The 23,244-nt window shown below is 59.2% G+C and overlaps 3 protein-coding genes across 8 annotated transcripts; 2 read left to right on the top strand and 1 right to left on the bottom strand.

Annotated features, from left to right (window-relative positions):
- Positions 1 to 1,548: 1,548 nt before the first annotated feature.
- On the top strand, positions 1,549 to 3,538 carry CUEDC2 (CUE domain containing 2). Its single transcript, XM_059398452.1, has 8 exons — positions 1,549 to 1,629; positions 1,991 to 2,134; positions 2,229 to 2,290; positions 2,372 to 2,502; positions 2,587 to 2,769; positions 2,909 to 2,970; positions 3,052 to 3,112; positions 3,198 to 3,538. Exons 1-8 carry the CDS (start codon positions 1,556 to 1,558, stop codon positions 3,342 to 3,344), a joined length of 864 nt encoding a protein of 287 aa, XP_059254435.1. The 5' UTR covers positions 1,549 to 1,555; the 3' UTR covers positions 3,345 to 3,538.
- A 112-nt stretch (positions 3,539 to 3,650) lies between these two features.
- On the bottom strand, positions 3,651 to 5,775 carry FBXL15 (F-box and leucine rich repeat protein 15). Its single transcript, XM_059398451.1, has 4 exons — positions 5,635 to 5,775; positions 5,317 to 5,470; positions 4,487 to 4,992; positions 3,651 to 3,982 (listed from the first exon to the last, which is right to left on the bottom strand). The coding sequence occupies exons 1-4, from the start codon at positions 5,685 to 5,687 to the stop codon at positions 3,793 to 3,795; spliced, it is 903 nt and encodes a 300-aa protein (XP_059254434.1). The 5' UTR covers positions 5,688 to 5,775; the 3' UTR covers positions 3,651 to 3,792.
- Positions 5,776 to 6,469: 694 nt separating this feature from the next.
- PSD (pleckstrin and Sec7 domain containing) lies at positions 6,470 to 23,165 on the top strand. Of its 6 annotated transcripts, none has more exons than XM_059398440.1 (18): positions 6,470 to 6,762; positions 8,087 to 8,145; positions 9,359 to 10,095; positions 10,378 to 10,480; positions 10,972 to 11,335; positions 12,042 to 12,482; positions 13,627 to 13,821; positions 13,986 to 14,066; positions 14,276 to 14,388; positions 14,859 to 14,917; positions 15,024 to 15,113; positions 19,091 to 19,134; positions 20,517 to 20,707; positions 20,792 to 20,862; positions 20,969 to 21,126; positions 21,299 to 21,443; positions 21,732 to 21,875; positions 22,347 to 23,165. In XM_059398440.1, the coding sequence occupies exons 3-18, from the start codon at positions 9,442 to 9,444 to the stop codon at positions 22,575 to 22,577; spliced, it is 3,084 nt and encodes a 1,027-aa protein (XP_059254423.1). In that variant the 5' UTR covers positions 6,470 to 6,762; positions 8,087 to 8,145; positions 9,359 to 9,441; the 3' UTR covers positions 22,578 to 23,165. The 6 variants fall into 6 exon arrangements, with proteins under 6 accessions (XP_059254423.1, XP_059254422.1, XP_059254425.1 ...); XM_059398443.1 differs by lacking the exon at positions 6,470 to 6,762 and adding an exon at positions 6,803 to 7,180 and having other exon boundaries at positions 9,849 to 10,095; XM_059398439.1 differs by lacking the exon at positions 8,087 to 8,145.
- Positions 23,166 to 23,244: the final 79 nt, after the last annotated feature.

Genomic DNA, 23,244 nt, shown 5'->3' with positions numbered 1-23,244 from the left:
CACCTTCCTTCCCTTCCTTCCTATAGATCCAAAACAGGCAGTATTGGCAAGCTTAAATGGTTCAACCTAATTAGACCAAAACCTGAAAAAGTAACTCATGACCTTGGACTGAGCAATTCTGGTAGAGATGTTGGAGCAGAAGCCAGATGAGCTGGGGAGAGTGGCTAGAAAGGAGACTAATAAGGAAATGGAATCAACATGATTGGATTGGCTGAGTGCAGCAGATCGGGCTGAGAGAGGGTGAAATCAAGGGTAATTACCAAGTCTCAGGTTTGGCAGCTGAGTGAGTAAATGGTAGGGTCAGCCAGTGAAATGGGGGAGGGGGGTGTTACACCAATCATGAAATATTGTGAGTGTGGGGTAGGTGTAATCTGAGATACCTCTGAGTCTTCTGAGTGGGAAGACGAGCTGACATTTGGGCCTGTGGAGCCATGTGTTCCCGACTCCCACATATGGACTGTTGGGAGTCAAAAGCATGTAGATGGGAATGAAATAAGTCAATGAGTATTTATTGAACATTTACTAAGTACAAGCAGTTGTCTAAGTGCTAGGGTTACACCAGTGAATAAGACAAAGACCCCTGCACCTTGAAGCTTACAGTCTATGAGGGAGGTCAGACAATAGGCAAATAAACATAAGATAACATTAAACTGTAATAGATGCTGTATAGGAAATGAAGCAAGGTAAGGGACTAGGGAGTAGCAGGAATACTCCCTATTTTTGGTAGGTTAGTCAGGGAAGGTCTCTCAGAAGGCAACATTTGAGCAGAGCTCCAGAGGAGATGAGGGGATGAACCATGTAGATATATGGGGGAGATAGGAAGGAAGAAGCTGGGGAAGTTTGAGGACCATCAAGGAGGCTGGTGAGGCAGGAGTGGAGTGAGTGATGAGGTTGGAAAGCCGGGCAAAGGCCAGATCTTGGAGGGCTCCATAGGCTTTGGAATGGAGGATGGAAAGTCCTGTGTAGATAGCCCCAAGTTGCTGGATTGGGCAGGAAAAGAGAATTTCTGAAAGACTTCCCCTTCCATCAGAGCCCCAGAGCCAGAAAAGCCCCTTTGTGCAGTGGGTGGGTGGCCCATTCTAGCTGGGGGAAGGCTGTGCTTGGTCCTGAGGCCTGCTACTTGGGGGGGGGGCTAGACAATGGGCCCCTTGTGGTTGGACTTGAGGGCCAAGTGGCCCTCTCTATGATGGGATTCCTCAGCTAAGAGGCATGTGACCCCAAGACCTTGGCTTCTTGCCACAGGGTCTGGCCTACTGCTGGGGAATGGGGTAGAGAGATGGGGAGAGGCCAGGGGAAGGGCGAGGGAAACCACTGTGGAGGCCTCCTCCTGAGACAGGGGTGAAGGAGGTGGAGGGACGGGCAGGGAGGGGGCTGCAGCTCTGCTTGACGGAGCGGGGGAGGGCTGCAGAGCTGAAAGCTGTGGACAGCATCAACAAATGGTTTCCACAGCCGGGCAGGAGGGAGGGGCTGGCCGCGCCTGGGCCTACTGGGTAGGGGCAGGCAGAAGAGGGCCTGACAAACCTACATCTTCTGTCCCTGCAGAAGAGGAGAGAGCATGGAGCTGGAGAGGATTGTCAGTGCAGCCCTCCTTGCCTTTGTCCAGACGCACCTCCCAGAGGCTGACCTCAGGTAGCAGCAGCTCTCCTAGAAGGATCATGCCAGGGTCAGGGTTGGAGCTGCTGGGCAGGACTCTGGGCCCTGGCCCATGGAAAGACTGGGGTGGGAAGCCCTCTGCTCTAATGCAGAGGTGGGGGAGGGCTGATTATGATCTGCTGGTATGGCCTTAATCTTAACCTGTCCCTGTCACTTTGCTGGACAGATGGGAAATCGAAGCTCTGTGGGAGGGTGGGATACTTTCTGGCTTCAAGGCTTGAAGTCTGGTTCATGGAGACAGTGAAGTCAAGGGCTCGAGTCTCAGGCTGAGGGGGAGTGGGTGTTGCTGGAAGTACCCAGTGTCCTACTCAGGGCTTGTCCTGTCCCCTTCCTGCAGCGGCTTGGATGAAGTCATCTTCTCCTATGTGCTTGGGGTCCTGGAGGATCTGGGCCCCTCAGGGCCATCAGAGGAGAACTTCGATATGGAGGCCTTCACTGAGATGATGGAGGCCTATGTGCCTGGCTTTGCCCACATTCCAAGGTGGGATCTGGCTGGGGCAAAGAGGGGGCGGAGGGCCGGCAGACGGTGGAGGGTGGGCAGAGTCGTCCTCTTACCACCCTCCTTGTTTTTTCAGGGGGACAGTAGGGGACATGATGCAGAAGCTCTCAGGGCAGTTAAGTGGCGCCAGGAACAAAGGTGAGTTTGGGGCCTGGGATGACTCATAACCCCCATCCCTCCAAATCCTGACAAACCTGATGCTCTCTCTGCTTCCTTAAGAGAACCTGCAACCACAGAGCTCTGAGGTCCAAGGTCAGATGCCTGTCTCCCCAGAGCCCCTGCAGCGGCCTGAAAAGCTCAAAGAAGAGACTAGGGCTTCTCCTACAGCTTCTGGAGACACCCAGGATGAGGTACTGGTAGAGAAGGGTACTGGGAGAGAATTAGGGGCCAGGAAAGAAGGAAGTACTGCTTCTTGTCAACATCTCTGCCCACAGGCAGCTGGTGCTGAGGAGGAGCTGCTGCCAGGGGTGGATGTCCTCCTGGAGGTGTTCCCTACCTGTTCAGTGGAGCAGGCCCAGTGGGTGCTGGCCAAAGCTCGGGGAGACTTGGAAGAAGCTGTGCAGATGCTTGTAGAGGGGAAGGAGGAGGGGCCTCCAGCCTGGGACGGCCCCAACCAGGTATCCTCTGCTAGACATCTCCCTCCACCCAAATAGCCTCAGCCCCACGGTGCCGTATTGTTAAGCCCCTGCCCCTAGCCTATCCCTGTCAGCTTCTGCTGGTGCCCTAGGCTTTAGACTGGGCTTCTCTTCTCTGCAGGACCTGCCCAGGCGCCTCAGAGGCCCCCAAAAGGATGAACTGAAGTCCTTCATCCTGCAGAAGTGAGTCTGGGCTGGGCTGGGCTAGACCCTTAGAAGGTCTTTCCGGGGTGGCAGGAGCTTCAGCCAGCCAGTTTTTGGCAGGTACATGATGGTGGATAGCGCAGAGGATCAGAAGATTCACCGGCCCATGGCTCCCAGGGAGGTGAGAGGGCTATGGCTGCTAGAGGTGTGGAGTTGGGGGGGACCATCTCCTGGCTTCTGCTTCTCACTGTCCAGTTGCCTGACAGGCCCCCAAGAAGCTGATCCGCTACATTGACAACCAGGTAGTAAGTACCAAGGGGGAGCGATTCAAAGACGTGCGGAACCCTGAGGCCGAGGAGATGAAGGCCACATACATCAACCTCAAACCTGCCAGAAAGTACCGCTTCCACTGAGGCATTTGCCAGACTCTGCCAGAGCCTTCTAGGCTCAGATCCCAGAGGGATGCAGGAGCCCTACACTCTCCCACAGGGCCCGCCCTAACTCCTGTCCCCCTTCTCCACCCTGCTCTCCACTTCCTTGCCCCACACTGTTGACCTCCTCTTGGAGCTGCCCAAGGGCACAGTAAAGGTGGCCCCAGGAAGTGTGAGTGCATTCTGGTCATTTCTGTTCAGCATTGGGGTGATGGGGTACTGTGTCTGTCTGACCTCTCTCCCAACTTCATATCCCTTATCTCCAACAGGGCAGCAGCGGCAGGCAAGTGGGGGTAAAAATCTCTTTATTTGAAGCTCCAGAGTGGGGCAGGGCATCTGCCTCTAACCAGAGGCCCCCACAGTCCAGTTTCCCTACAGTTCATAGTCAGGCCCCGCCACACAGTCCAGCTGTGCCCCGTCGGCAGACAGGTCAGACCTGCAGGTTGACAAAGGGTGCAAAGCCTGCCATGTCCTGCAGCAGCACCAGCGCCTGATGCAGCGGCGGCTCCACGTCGATGTCCACGCCGCGCTTCCGCAAGCGGCTCAGGCTGGGCTCGGCCACATGGTGGCAGTGCCGCACCCGCAGCGAGCGCAGCGCGGGGCAGTACTCGGCCAGCGTCCTGGGGAAGGAGCCGGGTGAGGCTGGGGGCCAGAAGCCGCTGCGCCCACGGTGGGGGAGCCAGCAAAGCCCCTGTCTCCCTCAAACTCAGAGCATACTCTTCCCCCTCCATAAACGAGGGACGGGAGTCTGGGTGGGGTCATACATTCAACGTCTCCAGGGAACCCGAGACTTTCTCCTGTCTCTTAAAGGGGGAAACTGCTCCTTGGCTCCGCCCAGGATTTCAAGATTTACCCCCCACTAGTTGAAGAAAAGCCAGAAACCTGACTATGTGCAATCTGCCAACGTGTAAAATACTGGTTCAAAAAAGTTTTTTGGTTTTTTCTCAACTATGGGCTCTATGGTCTAGGCAATCCTAGAAGCCTTTCCTGGTCTGAATGGGGGTGCCGTGGTAGCAGAAAAATAGCACCACAGCTCTGCCTTGCGACAGCTACAGCCCGCCCCTAACCCGAGGCTAAGTGAGTGACTGTCCTCTTCCCAACCCACCGATCCCATGCCCAGGCACCTGACGCCGTCGCTTCCGACGCGGAGGCAGCCGGTTAGGTCGAGGTGCTCGAGTTCCGGGCAGTTCCGGGCCAACTCCTGGACCGCGGCGTCCCCCACATTGGCGTTGACTGCCAGCGAGAGGCTGCGGAGGCCCGCGCCGCGCCTCTGCGCCAGGTATACGATGGCCTCATCCTTGAGCTGACGGCAGGCGGTGAGGTCCAGCTCCTCAAGGGCCGGACAGCGGTCGGCGAGGCCGCGCAGCGCCAGGCCATCTACCCAGTCACAGTGCGCGAGCGAAAGGCGCTGCAGGCGGGGGCAGCCCTCCGCCAGCGCCCCCAGCGCGCGGCGGCTCAGTTGCCCGCAGCCGGCCAGCGCCACGCTCCGCAGCTGCGGATTCCGCGTCAGCACAGGCACCAGATCCTCGTCCGACAGCCATTCGTGACACGGCGCCAGCGCCAGCTCCTGCAGCCCCTCAGCGTCCCGCAGCAGCCAGGCCAAGGCGGCCCGCGGAATCTGCGGACCCACCTGCGGGCAGGGAGGCACCTCGACTCTCAGCGGGTCCCGGGGGCGGGACGGACGCTGCTTCTCCGCCCCTGAAGAGTTCTTTCCCGTCAGCAACCCACCCTCGGGGTTTGCCACCTGCCCTCCCAGGAGAGACCCCAAGCGCCTTCTGAGTTGACACCCGGCCCTCGCCCTTTGAGAGTACTTCCCGCGGCGTGGATCGCTTCCCCGGCACTCTTGGAGGACCGGGAGGGTCCGCAAGGGTAGACAGACAGGCTGGGGGGCTGGGCTGGAGGCGGGGCGGGGGCGGTACCCAGACGGGGCGGGGTTTTGGCCTCCTGCTCTCACCTGAGCGGCGTCGAAGCGGCGCAGCCCCGCCAGGTGCAGCTGCACTAGCGCCCGGAAGGCTCGGCTGACGCGCTGCAACCGGAGCAGCTGGCGTAGCGGCACCCGGCTCAGAACGTGTGGGAGCAGCACGTCTTCCCAAGGCAGGTCCAGGAGCCTGCGGGTAAAGGGGCGTAGGCGGTGGCGTCCCCGGGCTGCAGTCACCAGCGAGACCGCCTCCGTTATGCTTCTGCGCCCCGGCTCCTAAGAGCGGCCCCCAGACCCGGCCCAGTTGAGCCCCAGGTCCTTCTTCCCTTTCCCGGCCCCTCCGGTGCTCGGTACCTGACGGCTCCGGGCTCTTGCTCCCCTCCGGACGGCTCCATCGGTGGCTCCATCGGCTGCCTATTGCGCGTGCGCAGTAAGGTCTTCTCGCTTTGGCCTTGGAGCGGCCTCGGCGAACCCGCCTCCTTGGGCTGTAGAGGCAGACCGATTCAATCGAGTGCGATCTCACTGAGGATCCTATCTAAAAGCGTTCCGGATGGATCTCGAAACTGAGGGCGAAACAGACCGGAGGTGTTACATCAGACCTCGCCTTCGCGGCTACAGGGCTTGAGAACTGAAGCTGGAGAATGCGATGGTGCAGCAGAGACTGGGTCTTTTTTCGTCTTGGGCCAGTGGCCGCCTCTGAGTGAAGTGGTGATGGGAGGAGCAGGCAAAGCCAAACGCAGAAGGGGCGGAGCCAAGACTCCAAGGTTCTGGGCCTACTCTTTGCCCTCTGGTCGTGTTTAGCGACTTTGAAAAATGGGGAGAAACTATCCAGGCTTTTACCGTCTGGCACATAGTTGGTGCCCGGTAATTGTTGAATGAATCGAACGGGCGAAGGTAGATTTTTTTCTTCCTTCATCAAGCAAGCTTGCCCAAACCTCTCATTCCTGGTTAGTTATGTAGTACAGAGCTGTCCAGCCCCTTCCACTCCCGCACGATTTGGAATGGATTTGCACCTCTAGGGGAGAGATATAGGGGGCGCTAAGAAGGATTATCTCTCCAGCTGGGTCCCTATCTTTTCCCCAGGAGGTCTAGAGTCCTGAGAAGAATGAGTGCTCAGCTCAGCCCACCAGGAGTACCCCTTCTCGGTTGACCTGGAGATTTAGTGGTGGGGTTTGGGGCTCGACCCGCCCTGGGGCAGTGATGTCCCAGAACTTTAGGCTCAGACTTTGGTCCGCCGTCTCATCGCCTCCGCAGTTCCTGGTTCCAGGGTCCCCTCCGGGGAACCCCCGGAGCAGGAGCAGTGCTTTCCCCATCATCCATTGGTGGGGAGGGTGTGAAGGACGCTGAGGGCTACTGCTGTCGCCGGGAGCTCCCTCCTAGCAGGGCTGCGCTCTCCCTTCGTGCAGCCGCTTCATCTCCCTCTGCATAACGAAAACTGCTTCCCATCCATTATTTCATCAGGGCTTCGGGCACTTCTGCAAGGTGAGCAGCTCTGTGCTGTTACTCCATTTTAAAGATGGAACCGAGGCCCTGGAGGGGACGCGCCTTGTCCAGGGTCATGCAAGTCGCGATGGAGAATTCAGGCGTCCTAGTTTTCCCAGAATCCCTTCAACCCTCTCCCACCCCCCAATGCAGCAAGAAGGGAAAAGCCAGCAGCGGGGAAGGACCAAAGAGGGCTAACTTGGGTGAGGGACTTGCTTCCTTTTCCTTAGTCTGCTTAGGGAGGGGTAGATGGGAGGACCGACCTCCGCTTAGGTTGAGCCTTGTAGGCGCGCACCACCTCGGGACGCGCGCCTCCTCCTCCTCCCTGCTTTGTTCGCGCCTCTGCGCCTGCGCAGTGCGACAAATCTGGCGCTGTCCCCTTCAGCACCACGCGGAGCCCGCGCAGCCCCTCCCCGCGGTGAGCCCCGCGCGCCCCCGTCGCGCACGTCCTCGTGCCCCTTGACTGCCAGAACAGACCCCTTCTTCCTTCCGAGGTCACCACCTGCATGCCCTGGCGTTCCCAAGGAGAGCAGTTGCCATAGTAACTCTGGCAGTGCTTTCCTAAAATAGCTGGGCCCCCTTCTACCTTGGCCAAGGGCACAAGGGTTGCCTGCTCCCCACTTCCTCCACTCCCAGCATCATCCCGTCTAACCTTTTACCCGCAGATAGGCAGGACACCTAACTCAGGCAGCAAGGAAGTTCTTTCTAAAGTCTGACTAACATCCCTCCTGCTGCATCCTGGGCGAGTGGTCAAGGTTGGGTCTCCTGGGTCCGAAACGCAAAACCCCTTAGGGCTTGAGGCAGTGTTTCCTAGATCTCTCTTCCTTAAATTGACGGTCTCCTGGATTTAGGGGGCGGGTCCGGTCTACACCCATACTGGTGTGCTTGGCGCGGCCGCGTGCTCGTGGGGGCGGGAGCGCGTGTGGCATGTAACAGGTCATGTGGCAACCTCCTAGGGACACGCGTGGGGTCTGGAGCGGGACACGCGAGTGCAGCTGGGTCTGGCGTGTGGCTCAGGGGGCGGTGGAGGAAAGGGACCAAGACACGATTGGGGTGGGGCACGTGAGGGTCTTGGGAACAGAACCGGGGGTTCCATACATCCTCCCCCTCGTCAGGGGCGGGTCTCAGGTTGGCGGGAGAGCCCAGCGGGGACCTAGCGTCGAGAAGGGGGGCCTGCCTCCGGGGCTCAGGGCCCCGGGAAAGGGCGGGGGGTGGGTGGGGGGATTAGCTCTGCCTGAGCCGCGCGTAGGGGGGAGGGGGAGGGACTGAGAGGCAGGCGGGCCTGGAGCAACGGGAGCAAGCGGGAGCCGCGCTGCCTTCACAGCTGAGCTGGGCCCAGCCTCTTCCCCGCCTCTCCTCGGCCCCAGCTCCCGGCGAGCAGCGGTGAGTACTGAGGCAGCTCCAGTCGGAGCTGCACTGGGATGCCCTGGGCCCACACTGAGCTTCAGAAACCTGCCTGACAGGGTTGCTGCTCCTGACCTCTGCCCCTACCCTGCATTGGCATCAGAGGCCCCTTTACCCCTTTAAGGGCTGGACAAGATCTGTCATTCCCTTAAGAGGGAAGGAGGGACAGGGTCTGGCGCAGCCTTCCCACCCAGAGACCGGTGACTGGTGGGGGTTGGGGAAGAGGGTGTGTGTTCTTGCTTAAGTATGCGTGTGAGGGTGCATCTGTATTTGTGTGTGATTGTGACTAGTAGGTCTCAGTGTCTGATGCACCTGTGTCTGTGTGCTTTGGAGAATGAGGCCCTGTGTGTATATTTGGGTGTCTCTTTGTGTGTTCTTGTTTAATGACTGTGTGTGTGTGTAAAATAAGCATGTGCCTTTCCATTACATGCATATTTGTTATGACTGTGAGTGTATGAGGGTGTGTCTTTGGGTGTGTATGTGTGTGTGTCTGGGTCTGTGTGTGCAGGAGGTATTGCCTATGAATATGAATATGTTTAAGTGTGTACTGACATTATTTGTCCGTGTGTGTGTGTGTGTGTACTTGTATGAAGAACAAGAATGTCCCTTTCCCATTCAATATTAGGAGTAGGGGCCTTAGTTCTTCCCTTCACCGTATTCCTCTCAGCCCCTCATAGTCCCTATATAACACCCCCCGCCCCCATCTTCCTGGCTTTCCTTCTAAGAGGCCTGAGTTCTCTCTCAGTGAGGGGCTGCTGTAAGAGAGACTGTGAGGACCCAAGGCTGTAAGATGGTTATGACTGGCTGACACTCCTCCTCCAGAGGGTGGGGTACCAGCCTTCCCCCTCTTCTACCAGAAGTAGCTCCAACATGCCACAGGGACTCCAAGCTCACTCAACTTCTGAAATAGCTTCCTTTCTCCTCCCAGGGTGATGCTCAGGGCCCTCAGACAGAAGGAAAGGAGTCAGGGGCCTATTGGGGATACAATTCTTTTTTCCTCAGGCCTCCATGGAAGTAGCCCAAGTAGGAGGCCTGATCACTTCTAGGGGTGGGATCAATAATACCATATTCCCAGGACGGGCTAGGCCCCTGGCTCTCAGATGGCCCATCCTGCTTTCCCCTCCCTGTCTCTGCTCTCCTGCCCATCCACCTTCCTTGCAGCTCACCCCTGCTCCCCCTTCCTCTCTTGCAGGCCTGTCCGAAGAGCATGCTGCCCCCTCACTCCCCGCCTGGCCTCGCCATCCCTGCCCCCCCAGCCTGACCCCCGGCCCCAGCATGGCCCAGGGTGCCATGCGCTTCTGCTCGGAGGGCGACTGTGCCATCTCCCCACCACGATGCCCACGCCGCTGGCTCCCCGAAGGCCCAGTGCCACAAAGCCCCCCAGCCAGCATGTATGGCAGCACGGGCTCCCTGCTACGGCGGGTGGCAGGTCCAGGTCCCCGGGGCCGGGAACTGGGACGTGTGACAGCACCCTGTACACCCCTGCGTGGCCCTCCCTCCCCCCGTGTTGCTCCCTCACCCTGGGCACCCTCTTCACCCACTGGGCAGCCCCCACCCGGGGCGCGGAGCTCTGTGGTCATATTCCGCTTTGTGGAGAAGGCCAGTGTGAGGCCACTAAATGGGCTACCGGCTCCTGGAGGCTTGAGTCGGAGCTGGGACCTGGGTGGGGTCTCTCCTCCCAGGCCCACCCCAGCCCTTGGGCCTGGCTCCAACCGGAAGTTGCGGCTAGAGGCCTCCACATCAGACCCACTCCCTGCCGGAGGAGGCTCAGCTCTGCCGGGCAGCCAGGGCCTTATCCATGGGCCACCAGCTCAACCTCAGGTTGGGACAGATGGCCTTTACTCCTCTCTCCCCAATGGGCTGGGGGGACCCTCTGAGCACCTGGCCAAGCTATTCCTAGGACCTGCTGACACTGGACTCCGGAACCAGGTATGTGACCTCCTTTGGACTCCCTGGAGCCCCAGGGACTCAGCAAAGGGGCAAGGAAGGCTTGGCCCCTTGGCAGTTTGGGAGCCCATCAGCTGTTCACTCTGAATTCTTCCATCTGTCCTAAATCAGTCTCTTTCTTGCCCTCCATGTTTGTCCCTGTGCCTTGGCATCTCTTTATGTGTCCCTGTGTGTTTTTCTTTCTGTGTTTCTGTCCTATGTTCTTGTGTCTTGGTCATGTGGCTTTATCGGGTGGTCGTGTCTATCTCTTCCTCCTTGGCTTAGGGAGACACCTGGTCCTCCCCCCGGGAAGTCTCCTCTCATGCCCAGAAAATTGCTCGAGCCAAATGGGAATTCTTCTATGGCTCCCTGGACCCCCCAGGCTCAGGTAAGATCCTGGATAAGACCAGGGGAACCAGGCAGGGCCCTCTCCACAGCAGCAGAGGCGTGGTGGGGAGACTTCCTTTAAACCTCCCCCCAGTCCTTTCCTGGGCTCAGGAGTTGTCTAATGCCTCTCCAGGCCTCCAACTTTCCATCTGTGTTATGAGGGAGGGTCTGGGGATCCTGGCTGGGTTGGGCCCCTCGAGGAAGCTAGATTGTGGAGAGAAGGGATGGCAGGATATCAAGGGTCATTCCATGAAGTAGGAAAGAAGCTGCTCTCCCTCAGGCCTCTCAAAGTTACTTGACAAGAACTTGATTTGAAATGAGCTTCACTGGCACCAGGAACAGCTGAGTTTGTAGCAGGAAGAATGGTGGCTAGGTAGTGAAAGAACTTCCTGCCGATATGAGGCAGTGGGAAAGAGCTCCTTCCTAGACCAGAATCTAGACAGGGAGCTGACCAGGATACCCTCTTGACCAGGATGCCTATGCATACTGCAGGTGCTAAGCCCCCAGAGCAGGCCCCCCCATCTCCACTTGGGGTGGGCTCCGGGCAGGGCTCTGGGGTGGCTGTGGGGCGAGCAGCCAAGTACTCCGAGACGGACCTGGACACGGTGCCCCTGAGGTGCTACCGCGAGACGGACATCGATGAGGTGCTGGCTGAGCAGGAGGAGGCTGACTCGGCCATCGAGAGTCAGCCTAGCTCCGAGGGCCCGCACAGCACTGCCCGCCCACCTGCCCCACGTCCCAGTCCATGCCTTGGCCCTTGTCCCAGCCTGGGCAGTGGAAATGAGGACGACGAGGATGAGGCAGGTGGGGAAGAGGAAGTGGACGACGAGGTGTTTGAGGCCTCGGAGGGGGCCCGGTGAGTGCGGGAACGGGAAAGGGACATGGCTTGCTCCTCAAAGCTGGGCCAGGGGCAGAGCTGGTATCAGAGGAACTGGAATGGAGATGAGGGTGGGCCTGGGAGGGTCAGGGCCAAGCTAGTAGCAGGAGATTCTCAACGGAGGCCCCAGGCCTGCCAGAATGCTGGGGATGTAGCGGGTGGGTGTGTGTCAGCAAGAGCCCATAGGGTAGGGAGCAGCCAGGACAGAGGAGGAAGAACAAGAGGTAGAGTAAGAGGTCAGGGGCCAGAATCAAGCCTGGGGGCGTGGGAGCATCAATACGGAACCTAGATCCTGGCAGGAGAGTGGGGAGTGTGGGGGCTTTCCTCTCTGTCTCACACCCCACTGCAGCTTGGAGCCTCGTCTTCTTCTCCTAAGATGTTGCCAGAAATAGAAATGGGATGGCAGGAGGGGAGAGGATCAGGGAGAAGGAGGAGAAAGGGAGATTAGCAGGGAGGAAGAGAAGGGATTGGGTGCTGGGGACGGGTAAGGCTAGGGTGCCCCCGGGGCACTAAGTAGCTTGGTGAACGTAGTGGGGATTCCCTACCCAGGTGGCTTTTTTAGAGGGCTGGGGGCCTGTGAAAAGGAGGTGATAATCCCCTTCACAGAGCCCTATGAGAATTCAATGAATGCCACCAAAGAGCTGTCCTTTTGGCCGCTGATCAGAGACTCTCCCTGCCCCTGCAGGCCAGGCACCCGGATGCCTCATCCTGGGCCTCTCAAGTCGCCTGTGCCCTTTCTACCCGGGACCAGCCCCTCGGCTGATGGGCCTGACTCTTTCAGTTGCGTGTTTGAAGCCATCTTGGAGTCACACCGAGCCAAGGGCACCTCCTACACCAGCCTTGCCTCACTGGAGGCCCTGGCCTCACCGGGCCCAACCCAGAGCCCCTTCTTCACCTTTGAGCTGCCTCCCCAGCCCCCTGCCCCCCGGCCTGACCCACCTGCTCCCGCCCCACTTGCACCTCTTGAGCCAGATTCTGGTACCAGCTCCGCCGCTGATGGGCCTTGGACACAGAGAGGGGAGGAAGAGGAGGCAGAGGCTGGAGCCAAGCAGGCCCCAGGGAGGGAGCCTGCTAGTCCCTGCCGCTCAGAGGACAGCTTTGGGCTGGGGACAGCACCCCTGGGCAGGTGAGTGATTCCTTTGGTTCATCAGAGCTGAGCTGCTCCAAGGGAAAGAGCCTGAGAGTGCAAAGATGTAGTTTAGGTTCTTGACCCCTGATAGAGTAGCAAGGGGATGCAGACAGCTCTTTTTCTATTTGAAGGACTACTTCCAAGGGAGGGGCTCCCTTGGTCTCAGATACAGTGACTTGAAAAACCATGATTCAGAATTGAAGAGTCCCCAGAGAACACCTTTCTTTCTAGGAAGGCCCTTCCTTCCCCCCGATGGAGCCTAACATGCTTGAAATTCTTGTGACCTTACCCCACCCAGCCTGGAAGCTTCTCACAAAGATGCAGCCAGCAGCCTGTCCCATTGCCTCCCTCCCCTATCACTTCCCCTCTCCAGGCAGGAGCCTCTCACCCTTCTCCAGGAAGTCCTTCCACCAGTCTAACCTTTCTGCTCTCCCTCTGCCAGCAACCCTCTCAGCCACGGAAGCCATGGCAACAGGAGGGGGTGGCCAGGGAGACAGGGTTGCCTGGCAACCAGGAGTTTCCAGCCTCTGTCTCTGGGGTGACAGGTGGCTTTGCTAGTAGAGCAGCTGGGATGGCGGGAAGGGAAGGGGAGGAGGAGACGGGATGAATGGGGTGCACGTTGACCCCCATTCCCCTCTACACCAGAGCCTCTTTGTGGGTAGAAGAGAAGAACCAAGGAGGAAGCTCCTCTGCCTTTTGAGAGGGCAGAAGAAAGACGTAGGAGTGGGAAGGTGTCCTTGCTGCCCTCAAATCCTTGTTTGACTCTCCACTGTTCCTGTCTGTATCCCACCTTTGACCATATCCTCAGCGATAGAGGACTATGTTCTCAGGAGGGCCAAAGTGGAGATGGGAAATCTGTGCCTAACAGCAAACTCCACAGGGAACTTAGGAGAAGCAGACAAAATTCCCACAGCAGAAGGATGAATAGGAGTTAAATTTGATGTAGGACTTCTACAGAGAGATGGTAAAGATGGAATCAGCTGATAGAGGGAACCTGTACAGTGTCCTCTGGAGGAGAGAAAACTGCCTTCCCCATGTCTCCAACTGTCCCTCTCTGCCTTCCGGGTTTGGAGGCAGAGAAAGGATCTGAATGGCCTCAGAGGGACTGCCCCACCTCTGAGCTAGTGTTCTACCCCGGCAGTGAGCCACCACTGAGCCAGCTGGTGTCTGACTCGGACTCAGAGCTGGACAGCACGGAGCGGCTGGCCCTGGGAAGCACAGACACCTTGTCCAATGGGCAAAAAGCAGACCTGGAGGCCGCGCAGCGCCTAGCTAAGAGGCTGTACCGCCTAGATGGCTTCAGGAAGGCCGACGTGGCCCGGCACCTGGGCAAGAAGTAAAGTCACTGGTTGGGAGTGAGCATGGGGCAGGGGGGAATGCATCTTGTGGGCAGCACCTCCTCATCCTTTCTATCTAATGGCCCCAAGTCTGTAGGTAACCCCACTTGGCCCCTTGACCCTTTTCCTTGAGACTCCACCTGTCTGTCTGCCCTGCCCACAGCAATGACTTCAGCAAACTTGTGGCTGGCGAGTACCTCAAGTTCTTTGTCTTCACGGGCATGAGTCTGGACCAAGCTCTCAGGTGGGTGTTAAGCCTTTTGAGGGCAGCCCCCCACTCTCCAGGCCTGGTGTGCAGGGCCTCCATTGTACCTCCTCTGTGCCCCTGGGCCTCTCTTCCAAGATGCCCTGATGTCATACTTCCCAGGCTGGCTGGGCATGGCCAAAAGATGGGGCTGCCTGATTAGGGGACCTTGGGTAGGGGTGACATGCTCCCTCTTCCCCCCTCCCCAGGGTGTTTCTGAAGGAGCTGGCATTAATGGGTGAGACCCAAGAACGGGAGCGCGTGCTGGCCCACTTCTCCCAGAGATACTTCCAGTGCAATCCCGGAGCCCTGTCCTCAGAGGGTGAGGAAGGCAGAGGGCAGGGCTCTCCCAGAGGGTCACCAAGGCAGATGGGCACAGTGTGTGTGTGTGGGAGCGTGAGCGTGTGTATGTTGGAGTGAATGCCTGCACAAGCTTGCAGGCATGTGAGCATGCGTGTGTGCAGTGGTGACGTGGCTTCATGAACGTGGAACTGTCCACATACAATGTGATTTGGCGGCACGGGGCCGCATAACGCAGAGGGGTCCCACTGGCTTGTGCACCCTGCACACTCCCAGAGGCATGGGGGTGCTGGGGAGAAGGTCCCTTTTCGGGAATCTGCTGGAGAAGAAAGGGCTTTGGCAAGAGGAGGTGGGGTTCACTGTGGGGTTCAGGGTTTACAAAAGTGTGATTATGGGACAAAGAGGGCAGGAGATAAAGTGGAAGGCTGGGGAAGATAGCTGTGGGAAGGATCTGTGGGAAGTGGCTGAGGCTAAATGTCGACTCTCCCCTAGACGGTGCGCACACGCTGACCTGCGCCCTCATGCTACTCAACACCGATCTCCACGGCCATGTGAGTGGGGGTCTAGTGGAAGGGAGCCCAGAAAACAGACCGCGTCCAGAGACTTCAAGGTCTGGGGCCCATGGTCCCCCTCACAGGCCTCTATGCCCTCACTTAGAACATTGGGAAGCGCATGACCTGCGGAGACTTCATCGGAAACCTGGAGGGCCTCAATGAAGGCGGAGACTTCCCCAGGGAGCTGCTCAAGGTGGGGGGAGGGGTCGGGGTGGAGGAGACACAAACGGGGATGGGAGGGGGTAGAGGTTGCTGGAGGGAGGGATGGGGACCTGTCAGCGTGGAGGTTGATGAGGTTAGGGGCTTGCCCGCCCCCAGCTCCTGCTGCTGAAGCCTGGGCTTTCTTGTGACTCAGCTTGGGGACTGCCCCCTCCCCCAACCCCAACAAGGCAGGCTCCCCCGGAACATGAGCGCTTGCGTGCAGTCTTGGCCATTCGCAGCGCGGGAGGGCGGGAAGAAAGCTCTTGAAAACCCGTGATAAGGCGGCCTGGGACCTTGCATTTTCCTTAGGTTCCCCTCCTGCAGGGTTCACTGAGCATGGGAGGGGTCTCAGCATGGGGATGGGGACACACAGGTTCACTGTTTGCCACCTCCCCCTCCACCCCTTACCCCAGGATATATGGCCACAAAGGCCGGGCAGGTACTGCTGTGCTGGAGGGAGCTGGAAATAGAGGGCTCAAGAGGTTGACAAAGACTTTTCCAAGGTCTCAGAGCCAATTATATTCAAGCTGGGACTAAACACTTCTTTTCTGATTCACTCGTTGCCAGCCCCTGCTCCTACATGCCAGCCCTTGAGGGATTTAGCCCACAGGGACTGGTATGCATGGGAGGAGGAGAGGTGTCCTGGCCGGCCCTGCATGTTCAATCTTTTCCCTGCTCCATTGGTTTCATGAAGGGAGGCCTGGACTCATTTAAAACCTCAAGGGTTGGCAAATGGGTCTCTGGGCCATCACATACATGTGACTGCGCAGGAGTGTCCTTGGGTCCGTCTGTGAGCTTGGGGTGTGCTGGGCTTCTGAATTTGGGAATGTATCCAAGTGGGGGGCGTTCATTGTGAGTTTGGATTATCAGAAGAGTTGGGGTATATGCTTGGCTTGCATATATATATATATATATATATATATATATATATATATATATATGCTTTAGGGAGTTGGCAAATCAGGCGGTTTGGCTTTGGGTATGTGCTTTAACGGCCTACGATTTAGAGTGTGTCTGTGTGGGGCTGTACGTTGGGTGTTTCTGTATATTAGGTTGTATATCTACAGATTGGCTCTCTGATTTATGACATGAATCCGTGAGCAGGGATTGTTTCGTTTGTTTTTTAAAGATTTTACTTATTTGACAAGGGCAGGGGACAGCAAGCACAAGCAGGGGCAGCAGACATGGGCGCAGGGAGAAGCAGGCTCCCCGCTGAGCAGGGAGCCCTAATGTGGGTGGAGCTTTGGGGGTCAGTCCCCACGTCCTGAGATCACGACCGAAGCCAAAGGCAGCGGCTTAACGGACTGAGCCACCCAGGTCCTCGCATGAGCAGGAGTTGTAGGAGTTAAAGACTAAATTCTGATGTGTGCATCTGAATTTGCAGTGTCTGTGAATTGGGGGTGAGTGTGGATTGATGATTTGGCTACTTGGAGTGTATGTCTGTAAACTGGAGTGTGTGTACGTGAGTTGGGGTGTAGCCTCGGGCGTTTGAGCTGTCTTTGCTAGGGCGAGTTGGTTGAGACGGCTTCAATTCCATGGCTGCCTCCATTCTGCACCGCCCCTCCTGCGTGGCCTGTCCTGGTTCGGGGCGGGGAGAAGGGGCCCACGGAACGCGTTCCGACCTCCTCCGCCCCTGGTGCCCCTACCCTGACGAGCCCGGAGGCAGCTGCAGACCCTTTACAGGGTCAGCCCACCTTCGTAGACGCAGGCCCGGCGGCGCGCGGGGGCTCCCGGCGCCCTCGCCACCGCCCGCGGCGCCGCGCACCTCCCGTCACCGGCCCCGGCGGGCCCCTGAGTCCCCGCCCCCATGGCGGCGGCGCGCCCGGGCCCCTGCGCGGTCGGACGCCTCCATTTTGCGCCGTCCCCGCCCCCAACCCTCGCCCTCCCTCCCCGTCGGCGGCCCCCTCCCGCTCGCGCCGAGCCGCAGAGCCCACAGCGCCGCCGCCGCCGTGCGCTCCGTGCGTCGGTGGGAGCCGGGCCGGGCTCGGGCCGGGCCGGGCCGCTCGCGCCGGCTGTCGGGGAAGCCGTCCGCGGGCCGTCCGGGCCGTCCGGGCCGTCCGGGCCGAGGGCGGGCGGGGGCATGGCCGGGGGCCGCGGCGCGCCGGCCGGGCCAGCATGATCGGCGTCAACAGCATCCACAGCAGCGCTGGGCGGCTGCGCTCGCGCTCGCTGTGCTCCGTGCGCTACGGGCGCACCCACCGCGGCGCGGAGACCCTGTGCTACGGCTGGCCGCAGCGCTCGCGCAGTCTCAAGCCCGTGCTCTACACCGACCTGGTGGTCAGCCGCCTGCAGAGCCGCAAGAAGAAGAAGGCGGTGAGGGCGTTGGGGCCGCGGCCCACGCCAGGCTGGTGGGGGGGCTGCCGATGGTGTTGTTGGAGGGCGGCGTGGCTGAGGGGGCGGTGTGAGGGAGGCTCCGAAGGGGGCTCGAGCCGAGGTGGCGTGGGGCGGACTGCGGGGGGCCGAGCCCAGTGGGGACAGAGCCCATGGGTAGCCAGGAGTGGGCATGGACTGGAGGGGGAAGGGCAGAGACGGGCGGATTAAGATGGGCATCTCAAACCAAAGGGTCTTTGGGTCTTCTGGCTGGGAGCATGACGTGGAGCTCACCAACAGGATTTAGGACTTTGGAAGGAAGTCGTGGTTGTGGGCGAAAGGGGGTCCTCTCAGGGGACGGGGGTGAACTGGAGGACTGTAGACAGGTCGGATCTGGGTGGCCACTTCAACCTCCTGGCCCAGAGATGGAGAGTGGAGGTTTAGTGTCGGGGCTCGGTCAGGCTTGGGCTGGGGGTGTGCATAAAGCTGGGTTGTTCTGTGTAGGGGGTGGAGGCTGTGGGATGTACCCACCCTGAACAGGAGGTGCACAGGTGGGCTGCTGGGCTAGCCTTGTGGCTGAGTGTGACAGTGGGCAGTGAGAGAGCCAGTGACTATGGTATGTTGTTGGTGGGGTGGGGGGCTGTATCCCATCACAGGGAAGGCACCGACGTCACTACTGCACCCAGATCACGCAGGCAGCATCACACGCCACACGCTTAGCCCAGCACGCACATGCTGGAGACACACCCACTCACAGACAGGCTGGTGGAGTCGCCCCCACAGTGGGAGGTGCTGCAGTGGACCCATGCTGCAGGCCACTCCCAAGAAGAGGGGTCCCCTCTGTAACTCCTGGAGCCCATTCTCTACCCTACCACCACAAGACCCCCACAGTGCCCCCATAACAGCTGTACAGAGGAGAAGTGACTGGTTCAGAGTTGACAGGGAGCTTGGGGTGTGCAGGGTTTGGAAGCTGTAACTTCTGCCTTTTAGTGTTCGGTCCCCAGTAACAAGAAGGGTGTGATGGGGAAGGCTCACTCACCCTGGCATTAGACTTGCTGGGGCTGTCTGGGCTGGAGGAAGTGCTCAGCTTGCGCTGGGGTTGAGGAGCCGTGAGAATGTATTCTCTGATAACTAGAGAGGGAAGTGATGGGGTGAATCCCTGTTGTTGGGCCTCAGTTTCCCCATATGTTCTGTGTGGGTTTATCCTATGGAAATGGGCCAAGGCATATGACTGGGGGAAGGAGCGTTTCTTGGGATGCGCTTGTCTATTCCTTCCAGCACTGTGCTTCTCCCACCCAGGATCTGGGCGGGATGACCCCTCACAGTAGCAACAGCAAAGATAATAACAGCAGCTGCCATTTACTGTGCGTCAGCCGTGTGCCTGGGTGCCCTGTGCCAACTGCCTGCTCTACGTTACACACCTGTTACTACGTTTGTTCTCCCCCATGGATACTTGCCCAGAGTCCTGCATCGAAAGTGACATAGTATTGTGTCCTAATACTCTGTTTTCAGAGCCTCTGTTCTTGGTCATCACACCCTGGTCCCTGTTGTCTCCTACCCTGACTTAGGAGGGTGGGCTCTGAGCTCTGGCATTGGGATACATGGTTTACCGTCCCCATGAGTGACCCATACCTGCCTGATTTGTTCCTCCCTTCCCAGGCCTTGTACAGCTCCATCAAGAATGAAAAGCTGCAGTGGGCCATGTGAGTCCTGGGGCTGTGTGGTGAGGGAGCTTGGGGTGGGGAAGGGGCTGCCCGGAGAGGAGTGCTGAAGCAGGCTCTGGAAGTCCAGGCTGGGTGTGGGGTAGGGGAGGCGGGTGAGGCCATGACAGGCACTGAGGCAGCCTCACTGCCTTGTTTGGAGATGGCCGCCTGGACTTGGGGATCTGTGTCTTTTCTTCAGCTGGGTTGTTATGACAAGCTAGGTTGGGGTGGGTGGCCACTGTTAGCGGGCCTGGGAGGAGGAGTGCTGAAACAAAAAGGGAAGGTCCCTTGGCAAGCCAAATGGGAAAGCAGAAGTCTCTAGAGGTAGATAGAGCCCCCTCTCGGGTCCTAGAGAATGCAGAGTGTCCTAGAACAGGGGACCACACTGTCTACTCTTGGCAGCCTCAGTGGAAAGAAACTCAGAGTAAGTCTTAGAGGAGTCCAGACTAAGGGAAGAGGTCCAGATTTAGCCTCAGGGCCCCCAGTCTGAGGGGGAGAGCCTCATATAGGAAGCCAGTAGATCACTTATACTTGCTGCTGTCTGCAGAGAGGCCAGTCATGGGAGCTCCCAGTCTGCAGGAGAGATGTCCTTGGAGGAGGCAGAGCTCAGGACTGGGGTGCAGACTGGGGCTTCGGGCAAACCTTGAAGGAGGGGAAGCATTTGGGGAGAGGGAAGTTGACATTTGGGAGGCAAATATGTGGTGGCTGAAATGAGTGTGGGCCGTGGGGTGGGGAGACCAAGAGGAGGCAGGCCTGGCTGGCTGGAGAGTGTTAGGAGGAACAGGCAGCGTTGGCGGGGTTGGAGCATGGGCTCTTTGTGGGAGGCAATAGGGAGCTACTGCAGGTTTTTCATCAGCAGAGTGACAGGGTAGAACTCGATTCTTTAGATGTTATCTAGCAAGGCCTGCTGACCAAGAGATACTAGGTGACCACTAGGAAGCTACTTCTGCCAACATTTAGCCAACAAACTGAGCAAAGCATGCTGCTGGGTGTGGTTGAGACCACTGTGTCAGAGCTGTGTCTGCCCTAGTGAAGAAGGGGGTGAGGGTTGGTGTGTGTGTGCATATGTAGAAACAAAAAGGATGGAGATGAAGGAACAGTCATGGCCCTGCCCCTGGGAGCTCTAACCTAAGTGAGAAGATATGCTACTTAGAGGAATTCTCAGCTGAGCAGGGGGGCATAGCTACCCGTGGGGAGATCTGATCTGAGGTGGGAGACACAGGGAGCCTCGGGTTGAGGGTAGCCACAGCCTGTGAGGGGGGCCATTCCCCCACTCCCTCCACAGACAAGGAGGCACTTTCCTGGGGAGGGGGCAGAGGCTAGGACTGAGGGGGGGGTTGTGGCTGCAAGGCCAGCCCCCTTTGAGGTGATCACACCTGCAGAGACGAGGAGGAGCTGAGACGCTCTCTGTCTGAGTTGGCCGACCCCAACCCCAAGGTCATCAAGAGGGTCAGCGGGGGCAGTGGCAGCGGCTCCAGCCCTTTCCTGGACCTGACTCCTGAGCCCGGGGCTGCAGTCTACAAGCATGGGGCCCTGGTGCGAAAGGTGCACGCAGACCCTGACTGCAGGAAGAGTACGTGGCTGGGTGGGGTGGGTCTGGGGGATGGAGGGGAGGGGGCCTGTCTCAGGCCCCCTGACCTGTCTTCCTTTCCCCCAGCACCTCGGGGCAAGCGGGGCTGGAAGAGCTTCCATGGGATCCTCAAGGGCATGATCCTCTACCTACAGAAGGTGCGGGGCCAGCCCAAGGGGTTGGGGCTGAGCTGGCTCGGGAGTGTGGGTGGGCTGGGCCAGGCTGGGCGGGACCATGGCCAGGACAAGATGGGCACCCCCGCAGGAGGAGTACCAGCCCGGGAAGGCCCTATCAGAGGCAGAGCTAAAGAATGCCATCAGCATCCACCATGCACTGGCCACGCGTGCCAGCGACTACAGCAAGAGGCCCCACGTCTTCTACCTGCGCACAGCAGACTGGCGGGTCTTCCTCTTTCAGGCCCCGTGAGTGCCCTCCTCCTGCCCATCCCGGACCCCTCTATCCCACTCCCACCTTGCTCCCCTCCCTTGTCCCCGGATTGCCTCACTCCTTCCCAGGCCACACCCTGAGCCAGGACAGGCATCCTGGGACACAAGTCCTGGGCCCAGGTCCTAAGTGGCCATGTTGTCTCCGCAGGAGCCTGGAGCAGATGCAGTCCTGGGTCACTCGCATCAATGTGGTGGCTGCCATGTTCTCTGCACCCCCCTTCCCAGCTGCTGTCAGCTCCCAGAGGAAGTTCAGCCGCCCTCTGCTGCCCAGTGCTGCCACCCGCCTCTCCCAGGTACCCCCAGCTCCATCCGCCCATCCCCAGTGGGATGGAGTGGGGCAGGCCCAGCCGACTGCACTTAGGGCTGGCATAGGCAATTACATAGATGTCCGTCACCCCGGGACACTGGCCATGGGGGGGGGGGGGGGTGAAGACTGGAATCCAGTTCCATTCCACTTGCCTAGGTGTTAACCTAGACAACTGTGCTTTGCTCATCCAAAGGATGGGGCACCTTTTTTTAAACACACACACAAAGGCATTATATGTACTAGAGGGACCCTGACTACATTCCCCCGGCCCTAGGAGGAGCAGGTGCGGACCCACGAGGCCAAGCTAAAGGCCATGGCAAGTGAGCTGCGAGAGCACCGGGCTGCGCAGCTGGGCAGGAAGGCCCGGGGCAAGGAGGCGGAGGAGCAGCGGCAGAAGGAGGCCTACCTGGAGTTTGAGGTGAACCTCCCTGCCCCGGTGCCTCTGTGGCTCCTTTGGCTACCAGTGGGACCTCTCTGTTCCACATACAGGCTCAGGCTAATGGTTAAGGGCACGGGCTCTAGGACAGGGGGACCAGCTGGGTGACCTGGGGCAGGTTGCTTAACCCCTCTAGGCCTGTTTCCTCTTCAGTGGGCCAGGGGATGCCATTCTCTACCCACTAGGGTAATGAAGTGAGATGGGGTCTGCCAAGCGCTCAGGGGCTCACTTTCCCCAGCTCTAGTCAAGGCTCAGGAAGTATCAGCGGTTACACTACGCAGCAAGAGTGCCTGCAGAGGGTCACCAGCTTACCAGGGGATCATGTCACAGTGGGGGCTCTGGGGCCCCAGAGGTGGACAGAAACCTGCTGTCTCCTAGCTTTTGTCTGCAGGTGGGGGGTGAGATGGGCAGAGGGTGGAGAGCAGGCTCACAGTGCCTGCCCCTCTACCTCAGAAATCCCGCTATGGCACATACGCGGCGCTGCTTCGGGTCAAGCTGAAGGTGGGCAGCGAAGAGCTGGATGCAGTGGAGGCGGCACTGGCCCAGGCCGGGAGCTCGGAGGACGGCCTCCCCCCAGCTCACTCCAGTCCCTCCCCGCAGGCCAACCCCTCCAGCCAGCCCAGGGCTCAGGGTCCCGGCTCAGAGCCTCGCACAGGGGCAAGCAGCGGGCGGTGGAAGCTCTGAGCTAGGGGTAGGAGCGTGGGGGGTCAGTGCCCACTGGGCACCTGCATGACAGCCCCGCCTGAGCCCGGGCCGGCCTCGGGCCACCCGCCAGGGCCCCTCGGCCCAGGGCCCGACCGCGCCGGACGCGGTGTCCGGGGCAGGGCAGGGCTAGGGCCTGGGCCTCAGGAGCCTAGGTTAGGGGCCCCTCTGAGACCCCCATTTTGTGATAATGTTTTGCACTTTTTCGTACGGGGCGGGGGGCTGGGGTGGGAGGGGCCAGGGCCCCTTGGACTTTTGATGCTTTTTTTTTTTTTTTTGGCGGCGGGGGAGGCCTGACGTTTCTGCTTTCTGCTGAGACCACCCCCACCCGACACCAGCAATCCCCCTCCATCCTGGGGCCTGGCTCAGATAGAGGCCAGGAGTTGGGGCTGAGCTGGTTTTCCCTCCTTCCTCCCTGAGGCTCACCCTCTCTCCTTCCAGAGGCGGAGGAAGGGTATCCATGCCTAGGCCCCCTACAGAGTCTGGGGACAGCATGGCCTTGCTTTCCCTTCTCCAGTGGGCCCTGCCCTTTGTATAGCCTCCCCTCCCATTAAACTGCTCTGGACTTGCTGGCTGGGCCTCGTTCTCCTCTCTCCAGTACCTGGCTTGGGGCCGGAGCCGGCAGCTGGTTCCAGGGACGAGAGTCACA

Source organism: Mustela nigripes, chromosome 4 (assembly GCF_022355385.1).
Source record: "Mustela nigripes isolate SB6536 chromosome 4, MUSNIG.SB6536, whole genome shotgun sequence".
Taxonomy (NCBI): Eukaryota; Metazoa; Chordata; class Mammalia; order Carnivora; family Mustelidae; genus Mustela; species Mustela nigripes.
The sequence above is the reverse complement of the archived record's forward strand: the minus strand, read 5'-3'. Positions and strand labels throughout refer to the sequence as shown.

What these genes read in the sequence shown, in the direction of transcription:
- CUEDC2 (XM_059398452.1), top strand. Translation starts at nt 1,556, where the DNA reads ATGGAGCTGGAGAGGATTGTCAGTGCAGCCCTCCTTGCCTTTGTCCAG. An exon ending in CTGGAGACACCCAGGATGAG is followed by an intron (nt 2,503 to 2,586) that starts GTACTGGTAGAG and finishes CTCTGCCCACAG; the next exon opens with GCAGCTGGTGCTGAGGAGGA. An exon ending in AAGTCCTTCATCCTGCAGAA is followed by an intron (nt 2,971 to 3,051) that starts GTGAGTCTGGGC and finishes AGTTTTTGGCAG; the next exon opens with GTACATGATGGTGGATAGCG.
- FBXL15 (XM_059398451.1), bottom strand. Translation starts at nt 5,687, where the DNA reads ATGGAGCCACCGATGGAGCCGTCCGGAGGGGAGCAAGAGCCCGGAGCC. An exon ending in CAAGAGCCCGGAGCCGTCAG is followed by an intron (nt 5,471 to 5,634) that starts GTACCGAGCACC and finishes CTTTACCCGCAG; the next exon opens with GCTCCTGGACCTGCCTTGGG. An exon ending in GCCGCTTCGACGCCGCTCAG is followed by an intron (nt 4,993 to 5,316) that starts GTGAGAGCAGGA and finishes CCCTGCCCGCAG; the next exon opens with GTGGGTCCGCAGATTCCGCG.
- PSD (XM_059398439.1), top strand. Translation starts at nt 9,442, where the DNA reads ATGGCCCAGGGTGCCATGCGCTTCTGCTCGGAGGGCGACTGTGCCATC. An exon ending in CCTGGACCCCCCAGGCTCAG is followed by an intron (nt 10,481 to 10,971) that starts GTAAGATCCTGG and finishes TGCATACTGCAG; the next exon opens with GTGCTAAGCCCCCAGAGCAG. An exon ending in TGATCCTCTACCTACAGAAG is followed by an intron (nt 20,863 to 20,968) that starts GTGCGGGGCCAG and finishes GCACCCCCGCAG; the next exon opens with GAGGAGTACCAGCCCGGGAA.